The 24,145-nt window shown below is 36.1% G+C and overlaps 5 protein-coding genes across 5 annotated transcripts; 4 read left to right on the top strand and 1 right to left on the bottom strand.

Moving 5' to 3' along the window:
* Nucleotides 1-445: 445 nt before the first annotated feature.
* LOC115759083 (CCR4-NOT transcription complex subunit 11) lies at nt 446-2,952 on the top strand. The gene is made up of 5 exons (XM_030699919.1): nt 446-548; nt 1,094-1,450; nt 1,741-1,880; nt 2,356-2,521; nt 2,782-2,952. Exons 2-5 carry the CDS (start codon nt 1,205-1,207, stop codon nt 2,917-2,919), a joined length of 690 nt encoding a protein of 229 aa, XP_030555779.1. The 5' UTR covers nt 446-548; nt 1,094-1,204; the 3' UTR covers nt 2,920-2,952.
* A 20-nt stretch (nt 2,953-2,972) lies between these two features.
* On the bottom strand, nt 2,973-6,700 carry LOC115759074 (anaphase-promoting complex subunit 2). The gene is made up of 8 exons (XM_030699907.1): nt 6,605-6,700; nt 6,072-6,549; nt 5,759-5,997; nt 5,064-5,244; nt 4,192-4,893; nt 3,868-4,131; nt 3,571-3,812; nt 2,973-3,509 (listed from the first exon to the last, which is right to left on the bottom strand). The coding sequence occupies exons 1-8, from the start codon at nt 6,665-6,667 to the stop codon at nt 3,309-3,311; spliced, it is 2,370 nt and encodes a 789-aa protein (XP_030555767.1). The 5' UTR covers nt 6,668-6,700; the 3' UTR covers nt 2,973-3,308.
* Nucleotides 6,701-7,774: 1,074 nt separating this feature from the next.
* LOC115762591 (adenylate kinase) lies at nt 7,775-10,155 on the top strand. Its single transcript, XM_030704885.1, has 4 exons — nt 7,775-7,962; nt 9,331-9,567; nt 9,619-9,786; nt 9,863-10,155. The coding sequence occupies exons 1-4, from the start codon at nt 7,861-7,863 to the stop codon at nt 10,076-10,078; spliced, it is 723 nt and encodes a 240-aa protein (XP_030560745.1). The 5' UTR covers nt 7,775-7,860; the 3' UTR covers nt 10,079-10,155.
* A 1,216-nt stretch (nt 10,156-11,371) lies between these two features.
* Nucleotides 11,372-12,897, top strand: LOC115761901 (60S ribosomal protein L12). The gene is made up of 5 exons (XM_030703920.1): nt 11,372-11,390; nt 11,456-11,514; nt 11,580-11,653; nt 11,702-11,882; nt 12,626-12,897. Exons 2-5 carry the CDS (start codon nt 11,478-11,480, stop codon nt 12,829-12,831), a joined length of 498 nt encoding a protein of 165 aa, XP_030559780.1. The 5' UTR covers nt 11,372-11,390; nt 11,456-11,477; the 3' UTR covers nt 12,832-12,897.
* A 2,387-nt stretch (nt 12,898-15,284) lies between these two features.
* On the top strand, nt 15,285-19,161 carry LOC115758040 (ras-related protein Rap-2c). The gene is made up of 4 exons (XM_030698557.1): nt 15,285-15,640; nt 17,955-18,092; nt 18,453-18,570; nt 18,940-19,161. Exons 1-4 carry the CDS (start codon nt 15,506-15,508, stop codon nt 19,095-19,097), a joined length of 549 nt encoding a protein of 182 aa, XP_030554417.1. The 5' UTR covers nt 15,285-15,505; the 3' UTR covers nt 19,098-19,161.
* The last annotated feature ends 4,984 nt before the right edge of the window (nt 19,162-24,145 follow it).

The following is a 24,145-nucleotide window of genomic DNA, read 5'->3' as shown; positions in this document are numbered from 1 at the left end:
AACTATCGATGCAAATTTAGGAACTAGCGATGTTTTCACAACTCGCCAAGTTAAATAATTTTAATTAGAATATTATATTATTTTGATTTTTTTCATTAAAAATTATATTGTATTTGCGGTGGTGTTGAGAATGGCAGTGGATGGGAGCATTACAATTATGGACAAATAAGTGGTAAGTTGATATATGTTAAAAGAAATTGCGCCTATATTACTCTACTTGCAGTCAATTGCAAGCATATAATATAAATAACTAAATAATAGGAAATTGACAATGAATAATTTATATTTTTGCAATTTTGCATAAAAATTATTTGCTAACGTGCTACATAAATTTATATGAAAGTGAGTGATTCCGACTCCGGAACTGAGTTGCAAAAATCGTCGCTAACTTGATGCAAGTTGTTAATTTTGTGCTTATTGAATAGTTCAATTAAACTCATTCGGAACGATGCAGTTGAGCTTATCTATAAAAACAAACACTTCAATTATATACGGATTCCAAATTATAGATTCTAAATTAATGAATAAAACATTGTATATAGCTTATGGTAAATATTGGAAATTTGATCTTTAACCAACTTACGCTTTGAATCTATCTAACTCATCAAATATTTTTCCATGTTTTTGTTGACATTTTTTTCAGACAAATTTAACTAATTTTAGTGGCCTGTCGAATTACAATTGCTTTTGATTTATAATTACATCTATACATGGAGGGCTGTCATGTATGTATCAACGTATAAACATTGCATATCAAGCCTGCAAATGTAGAAATAAATATTCTGTTCTTGCATTTTGCATCGAATCTTACAAATATTTAAGAGATATCTAGTTGGCAGTTCCCGACTTGGAGTTACCCTGTATCTAGTGCCGACATGTCCTCACTAAAGTTAGAACTTTCATTAAAATCACAATTGGATGTTTGAATTACTTTTTACTTTACGCTTGTGAGAATTCTGTTGTATTAATTTCTATGCATGTTTAAAATATTTAACCTTGAACCGAATATAAGTTGGGACTATAATTACCTTGTTAATATCTGTTTCAATTAGGTCATATTTCAATAATATTTATTTTTGTTTTACAATTTCAGATCCTGTTGTGAGTGAATCTCTATCGTTGGGTCAGCTCTAAATGGTCTATGATATTGATAAGCAAATATAAGTTATTTCTATGCCAATAAAAATATTTTGGTGGAACGAAGATGTTTTTATCAATTGCCCCACCATTGATGGACTTTGAAGACGAATTGCTATGGGTAAACCAGCTAAGCAATCAAAATCTGACTGTGTTATATGATAAATCAAATTATGTTACTCCCAACACAAAACTTTTAATTGAGCAAGCTTTCATTCAGCCACTTAGTCTACAAGATCAACAAATTCTTTTCGATGACTTACAAAAACAAAGTCGAAATATCGCACATCAATATGGATTGACACCGGCTAAAGTATGTAATCTTCTATCTAATAGCCTGATTCCATTGTGTTACATTTACAAGCTTTACATTGTGCGGTTCCATTGACAAGTGTTCGTTGTCGGTAACATGTGAATGGCAAAAATACCGCTTCATACGTTTTCTTATTGGAAAACGTTCAGGCTAAGTATTTCACATTAGAAAGTAAATGTTACATTCGCAACAAATGTAAGAAATGTTGACAGTGGAATTGGGCTATAAGCAAGTAATTGTTTTTATTTTACAAAGAATTAACCCAATTATATTCTAACATATACATATAGCTTCCTCAGCTTGTTGAAAACAATCCTCTCATTTCAATAGAGATCTTACTAAGGCTTATGATAAATACCGACATAACGGAATATTTCAACATTCTGGTTAATATGGACATAACACTACATTCGATGGAGGTTGTAAACAGGCGAGTCTTTTACATTAATGCTTTTTACAAATTTAGTTTACCATGACTTATAATTTTTTTCGGCATATTGCTAGCGCTTTTAAAAGCCAGTTTCAATCTAGTTTTAGGTAGATTGGAAAGCCACAATTACACAAAAATGTCGATCAACCGCAGTGATCTAAATTCTTGGCATATTTATGTGAATAAGGCGATTGCAAGTAGTTCGGTCGGTTGAAGGGAGTTGCGAGTTCGACTCCCAGTACACGAAACTAATTTTTTTTCAACATTTGTGTTGGTAGAAGAAGATTCAGTGTATCACCTAGTCGGGCACTCCCGACCAGAGCAGTGTTTCACACTTTTCAGACAGTCCATCCGTATTGGTGGAAATTGGATCAAACAAATAAATAAGCAAAAACTACTAAAACCACCGTAGTATTTAAAAATAATTCAACAAGTATTAAACAATTTGTGAAAATGTTATTTTTTATATTTTTAGATTGACTACATCTTGCCCTCTACCCACCGAATTCATCCATTTATACATTAGTAATTGCATATCTGCTTGTGAAACAGTTAAAGACAAGTACATGCAGTCGCGGTTGGTTCGATTAGTTTGTGTATTCCTTCAATCTTTGATCAGAAACAAGATTATAAATGTTAAGGTAAGTGCTGTAATTCTAAAATGTATGTTCACATTGTTGGCATAAGCTTATCGCCTTAACGCAAATATTAATAAAAATTTGCTAAATTTGGCATTTATTAATTTTACTATTCCTGTCACATATAAATAAAATCCTACCAACATGACGACTATATCGAGAGGTAGAGTTTATAGCTGTAGTCATTAAACGTGTAAATCATAATACCATCTTCGAGTGTCTATACAAACTGATCCACATCTCGTTATTTTTGCATTTTTCAGGTGCTCTTCATTGAAATTGAAGCATTTTGTGTTGGATTTAGTAAAATTAAAGAAGCTGCTGCTTTATATCGCCTTATAAAACACTTGGAAACCGGAGACACTATTCAAACCGCAAATTCATTAACAAATAATAAATAACAACAGGTTTACAAATAAAAAGATATTAAATTAAATAATTATCGTCGTAATTACTTTGCTTGCATTGTAGAATGCGATGCAAAACTTCTAGCCTGGCTTTTCAGCTGGCTTTTCGCTCTTCAAACGACACGCCAGCCGACTGGCTTTTCGCTCTTCAACAGCCGAACAAAAAAGACGAGAAGCACATAAATCTACAAATGCCTTACAAAAAAATCAAAATTAGAAACATGGATAAGAAATCGGTGACTTTTTCATCGGCTACCTATATAGATTAATCCTATACGAACAAATTTTGATAATTCCGTTCTTGGTTCACAAAAGCAAGATGCTCTTTCTCAGTTTGTAAAATTTGAATTGATTTATATTATTTAGTATTCAATATGTTTATTTTATTTAGCCAATTGATAAACACCACCAGAAAATAAAAGTTTATGCTCGCGAACTTTCCTTTGTAAAAAGTGTTTTAGTTCTTCCTGGGTAAATTCCACTCCTCCACTGTGCGAAGCAAACAGTTTAAGCATTTGATGAATACGATCAATCGGCATACAATCCAGGTTTGTAAGCATGCCAACAATATAAGACCAGAAAACCTAAAGAAATTAAATTTTATTAAACTTGGGACTGCTTGAGTTATTAAAAATAATTACGTACTTGGAGTTCTTCTTCCCTTTGATCACTAGCAGAGGCCATCGCTGATTCCAAGTCCTCTTCGTCGGCATCTGTAATGCTAACCTCTTCGAATTGTGTTTTTTCCGATTCCTTCTCCAAAAGTGCAAAAACTCCAGGTTCTATCTCTGCAATCAGTCCATGATTTTGCCAAAAGCTTATTCGTCGCCTAAGTGCGGATGGGGGCACTTTTATGAGGCTGCTGAGTTCTTCAATACTCCATTCACCTATGGCAAATTAAACGTTTTGGTAGGGCAAATAAAAAAAAGGAACAAATCATACTTTTATGCTGGAAATGGTAAATAATTACAGCCTGCGTTGGTGGCACCGTCATTTCCAATATTCTTTCGCCTATTTCGATGACAATGTTTACACGTCCGGTCACTGTGCGCCAATTAAGCGTACGGTTTCCTTTATAAGACTCATAAGCTTTCGTGAATTTCTTAAATTCATTTTCGAGTTCTTCTGGTAATTGTAAGCTCTCCTTGTTAAATGACGGCCAAAATTGAGCCGAAATTATTAGTGACGAAATGTTAAATAATGGACCTTATTGAAATATATCTATAAGTATTCATGAATTTAGATATTCGGTTTCATTTTACTTACTTTCATCACAATTGCCGTCACCATGGATGTGAGAATTGATGCGCTTTGAATCTGTAACATCTTTTAGCATTACTTCACAACTATGTAAAAGTGATTCACCAAATCTTATCTTTAAGAGTTCAAGATTTCGAATTTCCTTTTCTGAATTGAAGTCAAGTTGTGACAATAACCTATCGGCCATCAAATTGCGATATTCGACCATAAACAATTCTTTACTTCCATAAATATCCACCACCATGGATATAATATCGGCTGATCGAATAAGTTTTGAACTGTTTAACTTCATGACATCCGGATCGATTCCGAAAGGATCCGGTTCCCAAGTTTCCCAATCGCTAAATTCATTTAAATGAGAATCTTTGCCAAACTTTATAAATTCTCCTTTAGCCAACTCTTCGGACAGATCCGTTGGCCCTTCTTCAGTCAGACCAGTGACAACTCGCCTTACTGTATCGGTGCGTTTTCGCAAGTAATCTTTTATTGGAGCCGTAACTATTTCTAATATCACTCCAGTGTTATCTAGATGACGAATGGCTTTAATTGCAGCAACGTACCCAGTCAATATGTCCATTGTGTTGACACCGGGATGCAGAATTCGTGCCTCTAGAGAACTTCTTAATGATTCGGTTAAGTAAACTCGCATATCTATTTTCTCCATGCAAATCCTTAAATCGTCTATGGCAGGCGAAGAATCTGGGTAGTCTGAAATATTTTACGCAAATGTGAAGAACACGATAAGAAATATATATAGTAAGAATTGTTCAGATAAATTGTTTTTATGATTCGATTTAATGGGAGCACGAAGTTTATCGCATGCAAACTATACGCCTGAAAGATTAAAAATTCCCATAAATATATATTATACAACTTACCGATTATTATGCTGAAAAATTGACTTATCACATTTTGAGCAAAAGTTTCATACATGAAATATGTTAGTTTAACCTTAAATGCTTGAACCGATTTGGGAATTTTCTCTTGAGATATATCGTCCCTTGATTTCCACTCTGTGAAAATGCTTGTTAACCATATCATTACAACATCGTTAATCCACTAAAAAGAAGAAAAAAACAAAACAATATTAGTGTATCATTATTTAGCAAATTTTTGTAGTAGCTGCTGTTACTCGGAATTGTTTCCGTTTTTCAGTTCAAACATAAATTTGTTCTTAAAGTTTCCTATAGCCGAAATTTTAACTTTTGTATATTCAACGCTCTGCAGTCATTGCTAGCAGAGTCTGACAATTAGCCATTCAGCCTAGCCTACATGATTATGCATGGAATATCTTCAACATATAGTGGAGACACGATTCCCGCGCCATCCCGAGCTGGGCAGGTTATGCCTCCAATGACACAGTCGAGATAATTACCGTGCTGGATAATGCTCACCAAGTATTCTCTAACAAGCGGCGGACTGGCTTTCAAAAGCAGAGGAGCACTTTCGATTAAATCATAGTAGGCGAGGACATAGCAAGGAATACAGAAGAAGGCACAAGATGTTGCATTCAACTTGGCTGCTTTTTAGGCTTCAAAAATGTAGTCGTAAAAAGGTTGCATTTTTCATTTACCGTTTCAAGTTGTTTAAGATGACTTCTATCAAAAATTCCAACGCAGGTGTCGTTAATATGTTCCTTGATCTTCACCTTTATTAAAGCTGTCAAAGCGCTTCCTGCCAAGCGGTCAATTAATCCCATCTTCAACAATTTCAAATTTGTTGTGTTTACCATTTCTGTAAGCTTTTGGCAGCAGCATTGGTCGAGATCAATGTTACAGCCAGAACAAGGAAGTTCCGTGAATACTTCAGAATCTAAAAAAAAAATATAAAGTTAATATTCTACTTATTTTATATAAAAATATCTGAATAATGGACATGTGACATACCAAGTGTATTCAAGGATAAAGTTGAGTCCTTGGTAAAAAGCCGAAAATGTACGCAGTAAAAGTCACAAACAAAATTATTAAACGATGGCGGCAATTGCGCAAGCAATGCATTATGCAGGGTAATCTTTGTGTTCAAATTTGAGGTTGAGTTTGCGCTTTGATTAAGATAGAACAATCTGGGTTTTATCATCTCAAGGCATTGATAGGCATCATATAGTTCATCAATTGCATAGATAAATGTGAAGAACAATGCGTTTGTATCAGTAAAAGCTGCAATGTTCATGTCAGGCTTGACCTTATGTGATTCTCCTTCAGCAATAAAGTGTTTCCAAAACTTTGGGACAAGCACATTACGAATTGCAGACTCAACTTCCATGTCCAAAATAGATGTTATTGTTTTGGCAATGCCCATGTTTGACATTTGCCGGTAAACATTTTCAAAGACTTCATCTTTAATAGGATCAGGCGGAAAAGTAATCTAGAAAACACTATTAAATCGAAAGCATAAGAAGGAAACCACTATTACGGCTTACCTCTCCGCCTAAAATCGGAAATATTTTTAGCACATTTAACCACAAATCATTTAAATCGCACATCTTTTTGTTTTAATACATTCCTATTCTTTAAATATGTATTGAACCGGTCTGAACGAGTTTGATTGAACGTGTTCCAGATCAGCTCCGTTCACTACAGTGTCAAGCTAGCATCGCCGATTATGCGTCGATATTTGGAACCTGGTTCCGAAATCACTCATCTTAAACTTTTTATAATTGTCTTAAGGCACATCGCCAAATAATTTTTAATGCAGAATTGTAAAATATACGATTTTTTATCAGTATCTATAAGCATTTGTTGAGATGAAATTTCCACAATCTACAATTTTGAGTGCATGAGTGTACCTAAACTCTAGAGCAGCGAACGGCGAGCGAGGAGTTTAATTGGTAGCGGTGAACGGTGAGCGTGTCAGCGCTCTAGAAAAGGTGAGTTTAACAATCCTTTTATAACTAAAATTCTCAACATCTCTCTTGTTCGCCCTATCTTTGAACACGGCTCTTGCATCTGGTCTCCGCTGTATAATATTAGCCAGGATTGTATTGAGCTCGTTTAAAAGCAATGTCTGCTTTTTGCCTTACAAGGTTTATATTGGCACCCCAATCTTCGGTTGCCATCCAATACTAGAAGGCTTCCTCTTCTTGATCTTCTGTCGTTAACCAAACGTAGGAGAATCCTCGGTGTTTTCTTCCTACATAATTTAATTGTTGGCGATATAGATTCTTTTTTTCTCTTAGGGCGTTAATTCCCTTTTCCGTGCAGACCTACCAAGAATTATTTCCTCTTATTGCTACCTACGTGCAGAATAGATTGCGCTATGCACACTTCTATCAATCCTCTGTATCTGGTACAACTTGCATTACCTGATTAATATATTAATTAAATTTAATAATTTGATGGTTAGGTTTTGTCGACCATAATTTAAAAAAAATCGATATAAAAAATTGATTTAAAACCGATCGGATATATACATAGAGATTAAACTCCATAATAAATAGATGTGGACAGTATATAGTAACATTTACATGTATAGTTCCGACTCCGGAACCAAACTCTAATCGACGCAATATGACCGATGCTAACTTGACGTACATTGTTATCGAGTATATTCGGTTCAGTTCACAGTTCTATTGCTAGTTCACTTTTGTGATCCGTTTAACATTGCGGCGATTGTCAGGAAATGAAATCGTAACGAATATAACTTAAAACGAAGAGTTAGAAGTCTATTTGAAACACTATGGCTCCAAATGTATCGATACCTATGGAGCGCTACGAGCCCAGCAGTTTTGGTGTAAATGCTATTCTATTAGGCCCACCAGGCTCAGGAAAAGGGACCCAGGTGGGTTATAGATGTAGACAATGTTATGTAACTACATACCAACACATGTGTATGTAATGCGCGCTAAAGTGAAACATGAAGTGTTTATTTTTATGTACAAATTAAACAGGTGTCCCCATTAAAAATAAAGAGAACAAAAGACAAAACCGGTATTATTGCAGTTGTGTTAGTGTATGCGACAGTTACAAGTTACAAGCATCTCCGACCATAAAGCATACAAATATGAATATAAATATGTATATTATTGCTCAGCATCAACAGCCGGCTCCATGCAGCCATGTTTGTTTGTTTGTTTTTTTATAGAAGCAACGTATTTTTGTCAATTGAATCGAAAAACCATTTCTATTCCTATACTAATCCAATGCAGCACACATTGAATGACATTCTATGGCCAGAAAAATATTATGAAGATCGGATACATCCCATATGAGGACAGAAAGAGCAGGAACACAATTAAATGAATAAGTAAATGGGAATACAATAAAAAAAATATTAATAATGTGACATAAATCACAGAAAAACTTTCGTAGGTGCATATTTGCTTATATATATATATTTATATACTTTTCGATAGTCGATAACCTGCCCGTTTCCAAGCAATCGATTAAAATCGGTATCGAAATCCTGTTATTTTAGCAAATCTCTGAGGTTTTAAGAGCTAGTCACCAAATTTCAAATACAGCTGCTTGAAAAGTATATCTTTATATCAATTATCTTTAGTTTTATAGCTACCCACACCCCTCCACTTCCACTTGATAGCTTTAAATTAATTAAATAAACTATTACGCAGCAATACTGTAATTGTCTTTTTGATAAGAAACGAATATTCTATTCCGGAAACACAAAAGTTTTAAAAGAAAATGTGTGCTTATATTGACACCTGTTTGCGGCAGCTTGCGCAGATTGCAAGAATTTCTCTCTTCATTTACACACATTCACACGCGTCCTTATCGAATTCTATAATTTTCGCATTGACGTGGCCAAGCCTTGCATTATTTTTTATCATTCGTCCCCTCAAAAGGGAAAATTTCAATTAGTGCGCATTGTTGCTTGTGCAGACTCATAAACGCACACATACACTTAAATGATGTTAAGAAATTAATGAGAGAGCACTGAGAGTAAGCCTAATCAGTTTCCTATAGTGAGAGCGATATAAAAAAATTATGCCGCTCACAAAGCACAAAGCTCTCTAGGCAGGTGAGTTTTTAGACCCTCATTACCACGGCGTTTTTTTAAGGCCATTAAGTAATGATAAAATTGATCAAAAAATAAAATAAAAAAAAATTATTTCTATCTTGCAGTGCTGGATCATTGAATAAATTATAAATAAATATAAAAGAATAAAATGATTATTTTTTTCATTATTAGGCCCCCCTACTACAAAAAAAGTTTTGTGTATGTCATTTATCAACTGGCGACATGCTACGAGCAGAAATAGCATCGGGCTCGAAACTTGGCGCCGAACTAAAAAAAGTAATGGACGAAGGAAAACTTGTATCAGATGATCTGGTAGTGGATATGATTGATTCCAATTTAGATAAGCCAGAATGCAAAAACGGATTTCTTCTTGATGGCTTTCCAAGAACAGTTGTGCAAGCTGAAAAGGTATTTTTATTTTAGTGAGTTAAATTATAAATATAATATGTATTTGCTTAGCTTGATACATTGCTTGATAAAAGAAGAACGAGCCTGGATGCTGTAATTGAGTTTGCTATAGATGACAATCTATTGGTAAGAAGAATAACCGGTCGATTGATTCATCAAGCGAGCGGGCGATCTTATCACGAAGAGTTTGCACCTCCCAAAGTACAAATGAAAGACGACGTAAGTTAACGCATTCCAATACTCAAACTTGTTGCATAATTTTAACCTGCGGGAATTTTTTAATATATTATAATAGATTACTGGAGAGCCTCTAATAAAACGAAGTGATGACAATGTAGATGCGCTAAAAAAAAGGCTGGAGGCCTATCATAAACAAACCAAGCCATTGGTTGACTATTATGGTTTGAGAGGATTACATTTTAAGGTGGATGCTGCCAAAAAAGCCAGTGATGTTTTTTCGTCAATTGACTCTATATTCCAACGAAAATGTAATTCCAAAATTCAGCATTAACGGACTTAATGCCAAAATGAAAACTGCCTGTTTGATTTTGAAAATGAAACAATTTTAATTTCAATTGTCATTTTTTTAAAAAGCACATTTACATAAAAATACTGTTTAATAAAACAATTTAAGCAGAATTTAATTTTGTCAATCGAACCTACCCTGTAAATATTAACGAAAGGAATATGGAATTCGCTCGAAATTCACGACTTTTTAGTGGAGCATGTTGGCTGTCGTGCTTTTTATAGGAAACAAGCATTCTGCTCCATTTATCCATACTTCAATAATCTTCTGGTATTGCGAACTACTAAACAACGTACATATAAACTCAAATGGGCATTTAAAAAATCAAACATACAAACAACTAAGAGCAGTAAAAAAAAATAATTAACAAGGAGATGGTTGTGCACGAATAAATCTACCGGAAAGACACATTCTTGACTTAATTTGATATTCTATTTTAAAACAATAATAATAAAACACCATCTTTTGGAACTTTTTACATAAGTTAATGTGATAATAATTTTTGCATCCTTCAAACTCAACTTGAACACAAAATAAATACTGAATAACGAAATACTTTATTCAAATTTGTTCAATAACAATAAATTGAATAAAATTCCAAAATTGTATATGGTTTCCATTTCTTTGTTTTTTTGATATTTGACCTTGGGGTGTTGAAGGTACAATTGCCAAGCGTCGGGAAAATCGGATGAGATTTGACCGAGTTATGAGGTTGGGAAATTTTTACCTATGTCTATAATAACGGTTATCCCCCGGCCTTGCCCGTGAATTGCCCGTGATCTCTGGAAATAAATTAGAACACGAAAAGGAGGACTGCATGGTGTGTGAGACATCTCTTAAATGAAATTCAATGTGGATTTTTAGAAATTTTTTGCGATTTTCCCAGATATGCGGGTGGAATATTTCGAAACCCTGCCTCTTACTGCATATACTGTGCGCTGATCACCTATCAGTCAGGACAAACAGTTTTATATATAGAGATATATATTCAAAAATAATTGTTTTAACAAAAACCATGTAACACCATTTCCTTTTATTATCAACACATTTTATAAGCTTACATAAACATAGAATACATGCCAATTTTAAATACTGTAATCCATATTAAAATATGTTTTAATGGATTATTGATATATGTTTTGCCATGCTGGTGTGATAATATGCAGTGTACAAGAATTTTTTGTTCCATTTCATTGTTCCGAAACGAACGCTATACATCTGTGTGAGAACCGGAAACTAATTTTACCGTGCCCATGTTCAAGAAAGACCCTTTCTGTTCGTAGCGCTTGTGTGGACGGTATGTACGAGCTTGTTGTTAAATTAAAATCTTGAAAAATTTTAACAATCTGTTAATTTTTGCAGCTTGAAACATACATATATAAATATGCCGCCCAAGTTTGATCCCACGGAAGTTAAGTTAGGTAATTTAATTCAAAAACAAAGTCGTCTCAATGCATAATTAATTTGTAAATTTTAATGTTTTTAGTTTACCTACGTTGTGTGGGTGGAGAAGTCGGTGCTACCTCATCGTTGGCTCCAAAAATTGGTCCTCTCGGATTGGTTAGTATACATTAAGGTTTGCTAGTATTTATCTAATAATTGTTTTAGTCTCCCAAAAAAGTAGGTGATGATATTGCAAAGGCTACTTCTGACTGGAAAGGTCTTAAAATAACGGTATGCCTTACCATTCAAAACAGGCAGGCTACCATATCTGTGGTTCCATCGGCTGCCTCCTTAATCATCAAGGCGTTAAAGGAACCTCCACGTGATAGGAAAAAGCAAAAGAACAGTGAGTTATTATATGCTAACGGAATTTGAATTTGATAGTGTTGCCGGTTAGTAGAGGAATTTTCCATTCAACAGTGGTGGATTTAAGATCTTTATAAGTGAATTAGATTCCGATCGAATGCTAAACAAAAAAGTTCCGTATAATCATTTTCCGCCAATTTACAACAGTTGTGGGTGGAATTTTCAAATGTGCCGGAACACGCATTAAGCGTTAAGTGAAATCTAGAGATTTGTGAGTAAAAGTTTGTGTATGATCCGATGATAAACCAAAAAATTTGATACAATGGTTTCCCGCGATGTTTCCACACTTGCGAGTGGAATCTCCTACATCTACTCGCCTCAGCGAATTTAAACAACGAGGTTTTTCTAAAATTATGGATCCTGGGAAATTATTTTAAGACGGAAATCTGACCCACCAAATCTTCAATCTCCGAAAAGTGTGAAACAGATGGATATGTAGAAAAAGATTTGAAAACGAGAAAGTATGGCTAACTTCGGCACACTGAATATGTAATACCCTTATAGACATTTGCTTTACGGCTTTGGGGATCTGAGAGAATAGCGAAGATTGTAAATGCCAAGTTTGGTAAAAATATTCTGAAAAAGGGAATACGAATACAAAAAATATATAGTTCACATCTAGTGAATATCGGGTTTGCTCAAGATAGGACTGTAGGAATGTAGCTTCTCTAAAGATGCCATTACATTACTCTCACATATTAATACTTGAATTTTAATTTTCAGTTAAACACAGTGGAAATATTTCTTTCGACGATATTTTGGCAATCGCGCGTACAATGCGACCACGGTCAATGGCTCGTGAACTAAAAGGAACCTGCAAGGAAGTTCTGGGTACAGCCCAAAGTGTTGGATGTACTGTTGATGGAAAACATCCTCATGATGTTATTGACGAACTTAATAACGGCTCCATTGAAGTCCCTGCAGAATAAATTTGTATTCCTTTGCAAAATAGCTAATAAAACTAACGTTTTGCAATCAGCAGTATAAATTTTAAACATCGATTTTAACAATTTACATTAATTAATATTTGTCACACCAGCAAACAATAGTCGGTGTGCGATTTTTTTCAGGCAATCTTTGTTTTCATATATTTCATTATTATTCTTCAAAAAATTACCCCAAATTTTCTGTCAGCCGAATGCCAAGTCCGATTGATCAATGCCAAGCAGAGTCGCGCTTAATGCCAGAACGTCTTATGTATTGTGTGGATGTGCGCAGACGTCAATCAATGCGTCTAACGCGAGCCAGAGCGAAAGAAGGAAAGAACATTTTTAACTTGCTTGTATTAGGGCTCGTATATTTGTTTACCCTCTAAGGTAAAGGTGGTAAAGCCAGTTCAAGCAAGCGCGAACCGGATTTGGTTTTGGTAAAAGAATCGGACACTCCCGAAAAGAGCAGTCTTGTCACTTTTGACCTTTAATATTTTTACTATTAAATGTTCCTGTTCGAACTCTACAACAGGTGTTTGGTGATATATTCTTCTCGAGGTGCTGCAGCACAATATGCGAAATTCTTTCTCTAAAACTTCTCATTCATGTTAGGAATTCTTCTATTACCGATTGGTTGGAAACGGGACGAGTTATCCATTATTAGAAACAAGCTCGTACTGCGCGGGCACTACGATGACCTACGTTCAAATTTGAAGTCTCTATCTCTTATAAGTTCTGAGATCGACACCAAGAATATATATACTTTATGGGTTTATTCTGTCTTCATACGTGCAAACGTTGTAATGGACAGGTTTTTCGTGCTTAGCGTGTTCTTCCATCCACGAAGAAGGCGCTTACAAGCTGCCAAGGACATACAAACTCCCTTTTAAGTGGGAAGGAGATTTTAAGGTACTGCTCAAAGATCTCGGGTCGGGACTTGCGATATCTACTAGCTGCTGGACTAATCAGTTAATATTTATGCTAGTTGAGCCAACATTAGATATTTTACCTGAACGATGCTTTGATATTGAGCTGCGTAGTGTACAACACCGCCACACCTAGGTCTCTAGTTAAAGTCATGCCTTCGGTATTGCCAGGAGTGTTGTGTAACCATTTTTCTTTTCGAGAACGGAGGTTATCCAATAGAGTAATCATGCTCTCTTGGTATGCAGTGGTCCGTTTTCGCCGGGAGAAGGTTTGGCTTTTGAAGTACCTGAGCCGTTTCTGTTAATCTGATTTTTTGATGAAAAATTTTGAGTGTCCGATAAAAAATTTAACTTGGAAAACATGGTGGTGTTCAGACGTTTTCAGCAGTAACGCCACAGAATGATGAGTCTGAGATTCTTGAGAAATGTGTGTGGGGTTTTGGCGGGCTTGTCTTGACTTTGGCCAGATGTCGGGTATCTGCGCGGTCTTCAAATTTGTGGCAGCGGCGTGTTATACTTCTGGGGTAATGATATTATTAGGCCCTGGAGATTGGCATGAAGCGGCAAATTTGGAGAATTGTCCGTTGAAAATAATCGATGTGTATATTTTCCTCCCAACAGGAGCAACATAAATCGTAATGGAACACGCTGAAAGACATATCGACGCTATAGCGTCCAGCAATGCAAATTTCCAGGCACAGCCGATGGAATTTCTTCGGAATGCAAATAATTAATATTATAAGTATACATTTTAAAATAAAAGTAACCATTGTGCCTTTAAAAGTGCACAGTTGTGAATTAATTTTAAAAAATCATACTTTTGGAGCTTTCTTATAATACTTAATATGGCTGCCATTTGTAAAGATATTATGTGTTGCCAATGTGAACAGCAGTTCACATTTTCAATAAATTTCATTCGTTCGTGTGTGTACTCAATGTTAATTGACTACAAACTTTGCCCGTGCCTACAGTTTTCATTTATTTTAACAACTCTGAGAGATAATCCATTCCCATACTGTTCCGTACAATACATAATCGATAGTTTTTAGTACATTCAATAAAAAAATTGTAATTCTCTACGACAATATAACTATCCGTCAATACACATTGAAAAGCTTATTTAACATGTCTGACTCGCACAAGTTTTATTAATTCAATAAATGTATTTATTATTTCAAACAAACAAAAAGCAAATGAATCAAGTGGAGGAGCTTCAAGCACAATGTATTTAGTTCATAATAAAAAAAAACACTGTGCCTTAAAATATGATTTGCATTCTTCATTTAATTTATTTGCATTAAATATTTTTGCAGCTATATTTCACAACGTTTTGTTTGGCAAACATTTTAAAAGATGTAAGATGCTAGAAGTAGCCAATGTAGTTTCACATCTTCAATAAATTTCATTCGTTCCCCGAAAATGTACTCAGTGTGAAACTGAAAAATATTTTATAAGTATTAAGATATTACTTCTAGCAGGTTGTGCATATATCGCACATCTCTAATCTGATTATTGTTCGTTTTCTCCGAATGCCAATGCCCGAAGTTAATAATATTCACGGAAAATATGATTTTCAATCGGAGATCTAATAAATGTTTATAAAAAGTGTTAATGCATATACACTTAAGACTTCAGACATTACATATTGCACAATGCTAAACACATAAATCTTTTATATTCATAAACGATTTAAATATCATTTTAATTTTGGAACATTATTCGGTGTACATCAAATAAGTGCTTTAAACATGCGCGAATTTAAAGTGGTTGTGCTTGGTTCTGGTGGAGTTGGTAAATCGGCCCTAACTGTTCAATTCGTTTCGGGATGTTTTATTGAGAAATATGACCCCACCATTGAGGACTTCTATCGAAAGGAAATAGAGGTTTGTCATACATTTTTTATAGCTAGTATATATTGTGTAAACACACAATTGTACATACATACACTGTACGAACATATGTAAATTTATACAGCTATAAAATTTATGTATATGTCCTATACGTAAAATTGCATGTATTTTGTTGCGTTAGTTTTAATAATGTAATGAGAAATATTCTGATTGCTAATGTGTGTATCTTACGAAGTCTGTAGGTTTTATGTTCTGACTCATGAATTGTAAAACATTGAAAACGCATAGATTCATCAAAATATTGAACATACTATGTATTTATTATATTTAAACAGACATTTTAGCTAGATACATATTTAAATGGTGTGTGTGTGTGTGTGTATATATATATGTGCAAAAGTAATAGGGACATTATGTTCATGTTTTTATATGTACATACATATGTATGTAATTATAAGTACTTCTGCAAATACATGAGAAGTATATGTTGTTAGATAGAAATACTCCGTTTATTAGCTAATATCAATTAAAACAGTGCTCAAACAGAACAAAATAAAAGAGACAACAACAAAGAAAGAAATATGCAAATTCAATTGCTTATGTATATAAAATATTTCCTAGTCGATGTAACCGGGCTACGATTTTGGTGGACACGACATTTTTATAGCCTGAACCTATTCAAAATGAGTAATTTGCCCTGTGTAACGCAGGATTATTTATTTTAGTTTAAGGAGGATGTCGGATGAAGATAAAAATATCGATGACGACCACTTATATGTCACTGCGAATTGTCAAAGAACAAGATTTATTTAACTAATTTAAAATGATGTAACAGGCAGGCGGATTCATCTCCGACCATAAAAAGTATATATGTATATTCTTGGACAACATCCAGTAGCCGATAAGATCTAGCCACATCCGTTTGCGTGGACGTGTCGATAATTTTTTCGATATCGCATTCTTATATATATCGATAAGTATCGGTATCCGTTGCGTCTAGCTAAGGCATGAAGCACAACCGCTGTGCAATGTGCGCTGTTAGCGGTCTACCTTTTCGATCTAGCCAACAGTATGTTGTTGGGTTGTAAGTATTACTTCCGTGCAGAACTTTGTCTAGGCTTCTCATCATACCCATGATTTTTCCAATACAATGTGTCGCGAGTCGTTGCAACTTCCCTGCATGCTAGCCGGCTGCGTGCCGCAATGTCTTCCTCATCTTCCTTCCTTCCTTCATTTTGGCGAATACTGTGCTGAAATCCGACTCTATCCGAGATAGCTGAAACGTCTGGTCAATTGCCTAAGGCTTCCTGGACAGTTTTCGTCAGCTTCTCTGTGTATTCGTTTTGAAATGTTCCCATTTGTGGGAGCTCTCCAGTTGCTGTGCGCATAATGCCACTAACGCTTTCTCGGTACGTCTAGAGTTCATGGTTGTCTTGCACCGTTTTAAGAACATTGGCAGATTCTTTTTGGAAACTATGCTATCCTTCTATTGCCCTTCTTGGCTACCACTTTTTGGTTCCCGCCTCCTTAATTTGTTTGTGCGTGCTCATTCTTGTCAGATGTAGGGTGGGATGTGCGCGCTGCTTTGGCGTCACTTTGTTGTTGGTCCAACGGATCACGCTCCGTGTCGGTTTGTCTGACGAGCCTGGTTGGGAGCAGTGCTGGGGATGTTCGCACTGCATACTCTCTGCTGGCAGCTCGTGTAAGCAGCTTTGGCAGGATTGCTGTCAATTTTTTTTCCGTGGCGGTCGGTTGCGGCGTTGTGCGTGTCATTAGGCGGGTCTCCAGTCGGGCATTCTTTCACCTGTGCTATGTAAGGCGCCGATTTTTTCGTAAGTTCTTGCCAGCTCCGTTATTTCGCCAAAGGTAGCCGCTTCTATTGTTATTGACCATGGACTGTGATACTGATGGATTTTCGCTTAAGTGACTGCCACCAGGAGTAGTTTTGTTTTCACATTCCATAATATTCAATAGTTTGCCTTTTTGCCTGCTGCTAGGCCTTTACAGCTGTCTTATTTGAATATGATGCTGGCTGACTTGTCGTAGACGGGGACTATGTAAGGTACAGTCGAAGCTTCGCAAGGGTCCCGCGGGGGCTCAAGGTTTCCCTCGGCATTTAACCGTTAAGAGTTATAACTTTCCTGCTCGGTCGCCAGAGCCTTCTTTAGGTATATATTGGTTATGTATTTTATTTTGTAAGTATATGTGGAAGAAAGATACAATGTTTGGAAAAGTTATTCATTATCAGGCACCCTCAACTACAGCACTCTTACTTGGTTATTCTGAAAATCTTAAAATATGTTTTGACCACAATAAGCATTGCATAACATTTTCGAATTCCTTACAGGTGGACAGTTCTCCGTGTGTTTTGGAAATATTAGACACTGCTGGAACCGAGCAATTTGCTTCTATGAGAGATCTCTACATAAAAAACGGACATGGCTTTATTGTGATGTATTCGCTGACAAACCATCAAACATTTCAGGTAAATATCTTTGGAAGTGTAAAGCAAAATACTAAACGGTAGTATAAGGCGAGTAAAGTAAAATGAGACTGAAATGAAATGCTCTAACCGAGAGTACCCGACTAACATATATATTTGACAGATTTCAATTAAATAAATAACAAAATAATAAAGTTATTAAAAAGAAAACAAATATTTTCGACAAGCCTAATATTGTGTATGTATAATTTATAGATACAAAATAATTACCCACATAAGACAGAAAAGTAGTAAATGCGTGCGTGCATCGATAAACTGAAATCGTTAAAAACATGGTTAAAGCTAATTCAAGCTCTTATATATTTTTTGTTACAAAGCTAATAATATTTTTTTTCTTTTTAGGATATTTCAAGTATGAAAAATGTGATTACTCGAGTTAAAGGAAGCCAACCAGCACCCATATTACTTGTAGCAAATAAATTTGATTTGGATTGCCAGAGAGAAGTAACAACTGCTGAAGGTAAATATCATTTTAACTCTTATGAAGATTATTATATATTAATGTATTTTATTAAGTCTAATGTGTTCACAATATTAAAAAATTTCAAATATCGACAAACAACGCATTACCTCCATATATGTTTGGGTTTAAAAAATTTCGCATTTTTCGCGTATTTTTTCCTAAGTTTATTTCATTCAGATTCAAATTTCAAAAATAGAACGACTAGATAATTATTGAACATTGAAGTATTAATCTACATATAGTCATTATTCAATAAAAAATCTGCAATTTTTAAAAAAAAAAGTACTGAATGACGGTTATGGAGTCATACTGTAGTCTGCATAACGCAATAAGCCATTTAATCAAATGTAATTTTACTTTTTCCAGGTAATGCCTTGGCGCAACTTTGGGAATGTCCCTTTATTGAAGCATCAGCAAAAGATCGAATAAATGTCAATGAAGTGTTTGCAACTATTGTTCGAGAGATGAATTTAACGCAAGAAAAACGACAAAAGAAAAAATACTGTTGTTGTACGCTTTTATAGAAATTTGTAAATACATAAGATTAATATAGTTAAAAATAAAACCATTAATATGTATGTAATAAATATATTGACCAAGTAATATGTTTATATTTAAGAGGCACAGCAACGCCATAAAAGAATAAAAAAAAAACACGAAAGTTCGAGGGTGGCTATTAAATTTGTGCATCTTAGTCTGAAAAATTATCATGTAAAATGAGTTTGCACCAATATACATGGTAAATATGCGAAGTTCGGAACAGACAACTGGATTTTCTAATCAAATGTTCATGCATTATTAATTATATGATGGTTGACTTTTTATCCACGGATGTCTCAACCTTACGTGCGTTAAATTCGCGACGATTTGGAGCTGGAATCACTCACTCTAAAATGCATTTAGTTATGTTTTTAAGCGCAAAACCAAATAAATTTTAAAGCAGAATTGTAAAATATTAAATTATTAACTGTCTACATTGATTTGTTTTTGAATTTCGACTCAAGCTAAAAAGCAGCTGTGCCGATTCCCCTAAATGTGCGTTGCGTGTATGTGCATTCAAGACCGATATTCGGGACACAGAGTGGATGACGAAAAGTATATCTCCTAAATATTTCGCGTCATCAGTGGCTAACGGCAAAGAGGAGTTAGAATTGATCCGAAAGATGATATCTAGACTGGCACAGAGGTATTACTTGCCTGCAATGTTTCGTGATGGTTCCAAGTATTCGATATGTTGTCTTCTAATGTTGAATAGCAAATAGATTAGGCCATTATGAGAGAGTTCAAGAGGCCTATGGCGGTGATAAGTTGATGGAGTTGATCCGCCACAAGCAGCGTTCCAAAAACGAATCTTGAGTAGATTTCGCTATCGCTAAATTCAATCTTCCACGTGGATTCAACGAGTGGGATAGGCGTTACAGCCCGCGAAAGAGAGAGTGGCGACCTTTACTAGATCAATGGTTTAATTGCGGCAGCTTTAGCTCTCTAGATGCAGAGGGCTTTGATGGCAGTCGGCATGAGGTGGAACGTCCCAGAAGTTCCGCTATTCGTTGTACTTGGCCGTGAACCATGTGAATGCTGGGTACCAATATATTAAGACGTCAGCCTGCTCATTGTGGACTTTCCTTAAGCTAGAAGGACCACTGCTCTTGGAGACACTGGCGTTACTGACCAGGGGGGCCTGGGTTATCAGTCACTGTTGGAGACAATAGAAGGCATTCCATGTCATGGAGCTTTGCAATAATATTGTCGCGTGCCAAAAGAAGGTGGAGTTAGATTTTGAGCACTACAAGGTTTACGCCTGGCCCCTGGCCATATTATCACCATGGCATTTCGGCTTGTCGCAGGTCCTCCAAGAGTCACCGCTTCCAAAAATGGTCCGTTTATAGTCGCGCTACGCGCCATTGCTTCCTTGTGGCGCATCTCTCGTACCGCTGCTAGTGGGTACTGGGTTAACACCCAGATAGATTGGCTACTTCCTTGACTAGAACGTTTGTTGATAAAGGGACTTTTCGGTCCACAGACACCGGCAAGTGGGTAAGTGGGCAAGTGGGTTCTCAGCTTTGATCAGGAAACTTTCCAATACGTGGTGCTTGAGTGCCACCTCCTCTACTGTGTGGTGTAGCACTCTCTTGGCACACTGCACCATCCTTTCCCAGGCTACCCTTCAGCTGGGTTCGCTGGGCAGTCCATTCAATGCCTCTAGAATATAGCTCACCCTGAATATTCTCTAGCTTAGACGTATTCGAGCTTTCTTCTGAGCCTTTCTTCTCTGTTGGCCCCAACGAAGTTCTTTCCGTTGTCACTGTGCAACCTTAGTAGGGCTCGCGACGGCAGAGAAAGGTCCTGATCACGAATATGCATGAATCTGTCGTCAGCTCATGTGCCAATTCCAAATGCCATGCCCCCTTTTGTCAGTCTTGTAAACAAGGCAACACTTCGCTTTTCCTTTCGACGTCCGTTCTTCACGACTAGTGGTCCAAAGTATTCCAGACCCGTAAACTTAAATGGAAATCCTTTGGCCTCCAGTCTGTCCTCTGGCAAAGGACCCGCTCAGGGAACACATTCGCATAGCGCCCGTCGTAACAGCAAGTACTCAGCGTCCTCACATTCCATAGCGGCAAGGTCGAATCTCTCAAGATCAGCTCTTTGTCCACTACACAAGCGCGTGAGCCTTAGAACCCAAGCCGTCGTTCGCACCTGCCGAGTGTATCTCGAGAATCTCTGAATTGAAATATTTGCTGCAACCAGAAAATTCACGCGGCATCTGTTCTTCATCATCGCAGGATGAATTTTCCATGCCTGGCTCGGCACGGCAATGCGGCCTCGTAGCATCGTCTGCTGCGTATTGACTGACTTGCTCGTATCGACAAAAACGTACAGTTGTATTTCCCGTACAGGTATTGGGCCAAAGTAATGGCGTGAGCTTCGAAACATTTGCACGTTCATATCCTGATGCCATTTATTACAGGCACGGGCGATCTCATCCGGGAACGGTTCATCCTATTCGTCAAAACTATTTACATAGCCGTGGACATTCAATAATAGCTTATTTGGATTTTAAACTGAGCGTCGCGCCTCTTTTTTCTCTCATTGTTGACCAATCTATTGTATGCCATATCGTTGCTTCGTGGCAACTCAGCATCGTCGCGGCTCCATAATAAACCTGTCTGGTAGCGTTGACCTATTTTTGCCTCAGTGTGATCAAATATCTTCTGTGCTTCTAGTTTGCATTGGCAGTCCAAGATGCGCATGGTCTAGTCCAATCAGAAGCTTTGGTACCGCACCGCAATGCGATATCAATTGAAGTCGTGCACCGTTGCCCTACATCACGTCGTTACATACTTTGCATTGGTAAGCGCAGGTTGGACACGGCGTACATGTATCGCATTAGATGTCGTTTGCGTTTTCCCGCTCCACTAATTACCATGCTTACCAACGTGGTCGGCACTCTGTTTTTGCACCAAGCCATTGTATATTTAGTTGTCACCGTTCCCTTTTTAGATCTAAGTCGCGCAGTAGCTCGTCGTCGATCATAGTTACAGACGAGCTCTTATCGAGGAGAGCATACGTATCGATCAGCTTATTGGTCCCGCGCAATGTCACTGCATTGGATCGTATCCGCTGGCTGCGGCATCCTACCAGTATTGATCACTCCATCAGCTGCTGGCTGCTGCCTTATGACTGTTTGCAGTATCATGGCGATGATGTCTTTCGCGGCATCCATTGACTTGGCATTCGTTGGCTTTTTTGCAGACCCTTGCCATGTGGCCATCTCGTGGACGTGAGAAACAAAGTCGACAAACCTCCAACTATTTGGTGGAAAAGCTAGGTTTGAGTCGATCTGTGCGATCTTCACGTCGGCATTCATTACTCTGGTCAATGGCGTGCAGTACTCTACGCTTCTGATTCTAAATATCGTCGTCCACAACCGTACATACTACATTGGCGAAGTCGCAAACCACGCGCTAAAGGCGGCAAAGCTACTCACGCGTATGGCAAATGGCAAATAAACCATTCTAAATACAGTTTGGTGACAATTCGGGTTTTTGTTGAAGAATGATTAATTTAAAAATGACTATCAAAAAAAAAAAAAAAAAAAAAAAAAAAAAGAGTAAAAAATATTACTAAATATTTAACAATAAATTTTGTACAAAAAAAAAATATTTTAAGAAAATTCCTATTTAATAAAAAAATTGTTTTTTATTTAATTGCACATTAGGAAGACTAGACTAGAATGGAAAACTTATTAAGTATTTGACTTTTCGGGATGGGCAGGCGTAAAAAAAATTGACACAAAATGCGAGAAAGTTAATTCCAAATTTGGTGATCTAATTTTTTTTATAGAATGGAAACGGGGGGAAATAAGAGGACTCCCGTTCAAAAACATTTATAGATTCTGCGAACGTCGCGCTCAAATAGACGCGCGGACAGACAGACATGGCATAATTGAATTTGCTATTGATGCTAATAAAAAAAAAATATACAGTTGATGACAAGGGAAATGCGTCATTCAGCCTGTTGCATACAGCTGCACAAAACAACTATACTTGTTTTTTTTTTGTATCTATATTTAATGGGTTTAGGGTATAATGAATAGGTTTAACTTAATCGTATCTTTATTTTGTACGTGTTAACGTATATATAATATGTATATATGCATACATGCAATAATGAATAACTGATCAAGACGAGTTTTCTTTTGGCACGTCGAAGTTGAAATACCCTTGTGAAGTTTGTTATTGATAATTATGGTAAAGATAGTTTGGAAAACCAAAAACTTGTTCATAACAGAGACTTCAATAAGGAATCTTGAAAAGCAAAAAAGGAACTTATTTAAAAGAATTTATTAAAAAGAGTAGTAAAATTGATAAATTTCAGAATTTGTAATTGATAAGATTTTGTTCATGGAGAAAACATAGATATTTTTGAAACTGAGATACAGACAGATGAAAGGATCTGACTTCATCGACTCTGTTCTTCATACTGATCAAATGTCCTGGGTTGTATCCTTCTTGAAAATTATAATATCCTCTGCCAGGGTATTAAAATGAGTCATCAGTGTTATGATTGCAATGCCACTTTTAATTTTGTGTTGATATAAATTTAAATTTGTTATAAGTAAGACAAATTACAAATGCAAAGTTAATAATATATTTAGACCAATCACCAGTTTGACATTCAAGCGTGACGGCCTTTAATTTTGAAGTCTAAAGATTCAAAGTTCACACTTACATACATATGTAAGTACATGTACATGTATGGATTTCAATGGGGTTTGCTTTAATACATGGGCAATAATAGATTCGTTTTTGTATGTCGACATTTGTCTACATGTGTGTGTATGTATGTATGTGCATATGTTGTAAGTCGATATTCATAAGTCAAAGGGGTTAGCACACACACACACATGCATATTTATACATTAGTACATGTGCAAACCCCTTTGATTTAGATATAGATAAATATATATATATATATATATATAATAGTCAACAGACAACAACGAATATATCTATCATTGCCCATGTATAAAAGCGAACCCCTTTGAAATCGTCGTCAGTTTGTTCAA

The sequence above is a fragment of the Drosophila novamexicana genome, unplaced genomic scaffold (genome assembly GCF_003285875.2).
Source record: "Drosophila novamexicana strain 15010-1031.04,08,12 unplaced genomic scaffold, DnovRS2.1 tig00000008-arrow-pilon, whole genome shotgun sequence".
NCBI lineage: Eukaryota > Metazoa > Arthropoda > Insecta > Diptera > Drosophilidae > Drosophila > Drosophila novamexicana.
Note: the sequence above shows the minus strand (reverse complement) of the source record. Positions and strands in the feature narration are given on the sequence as shown.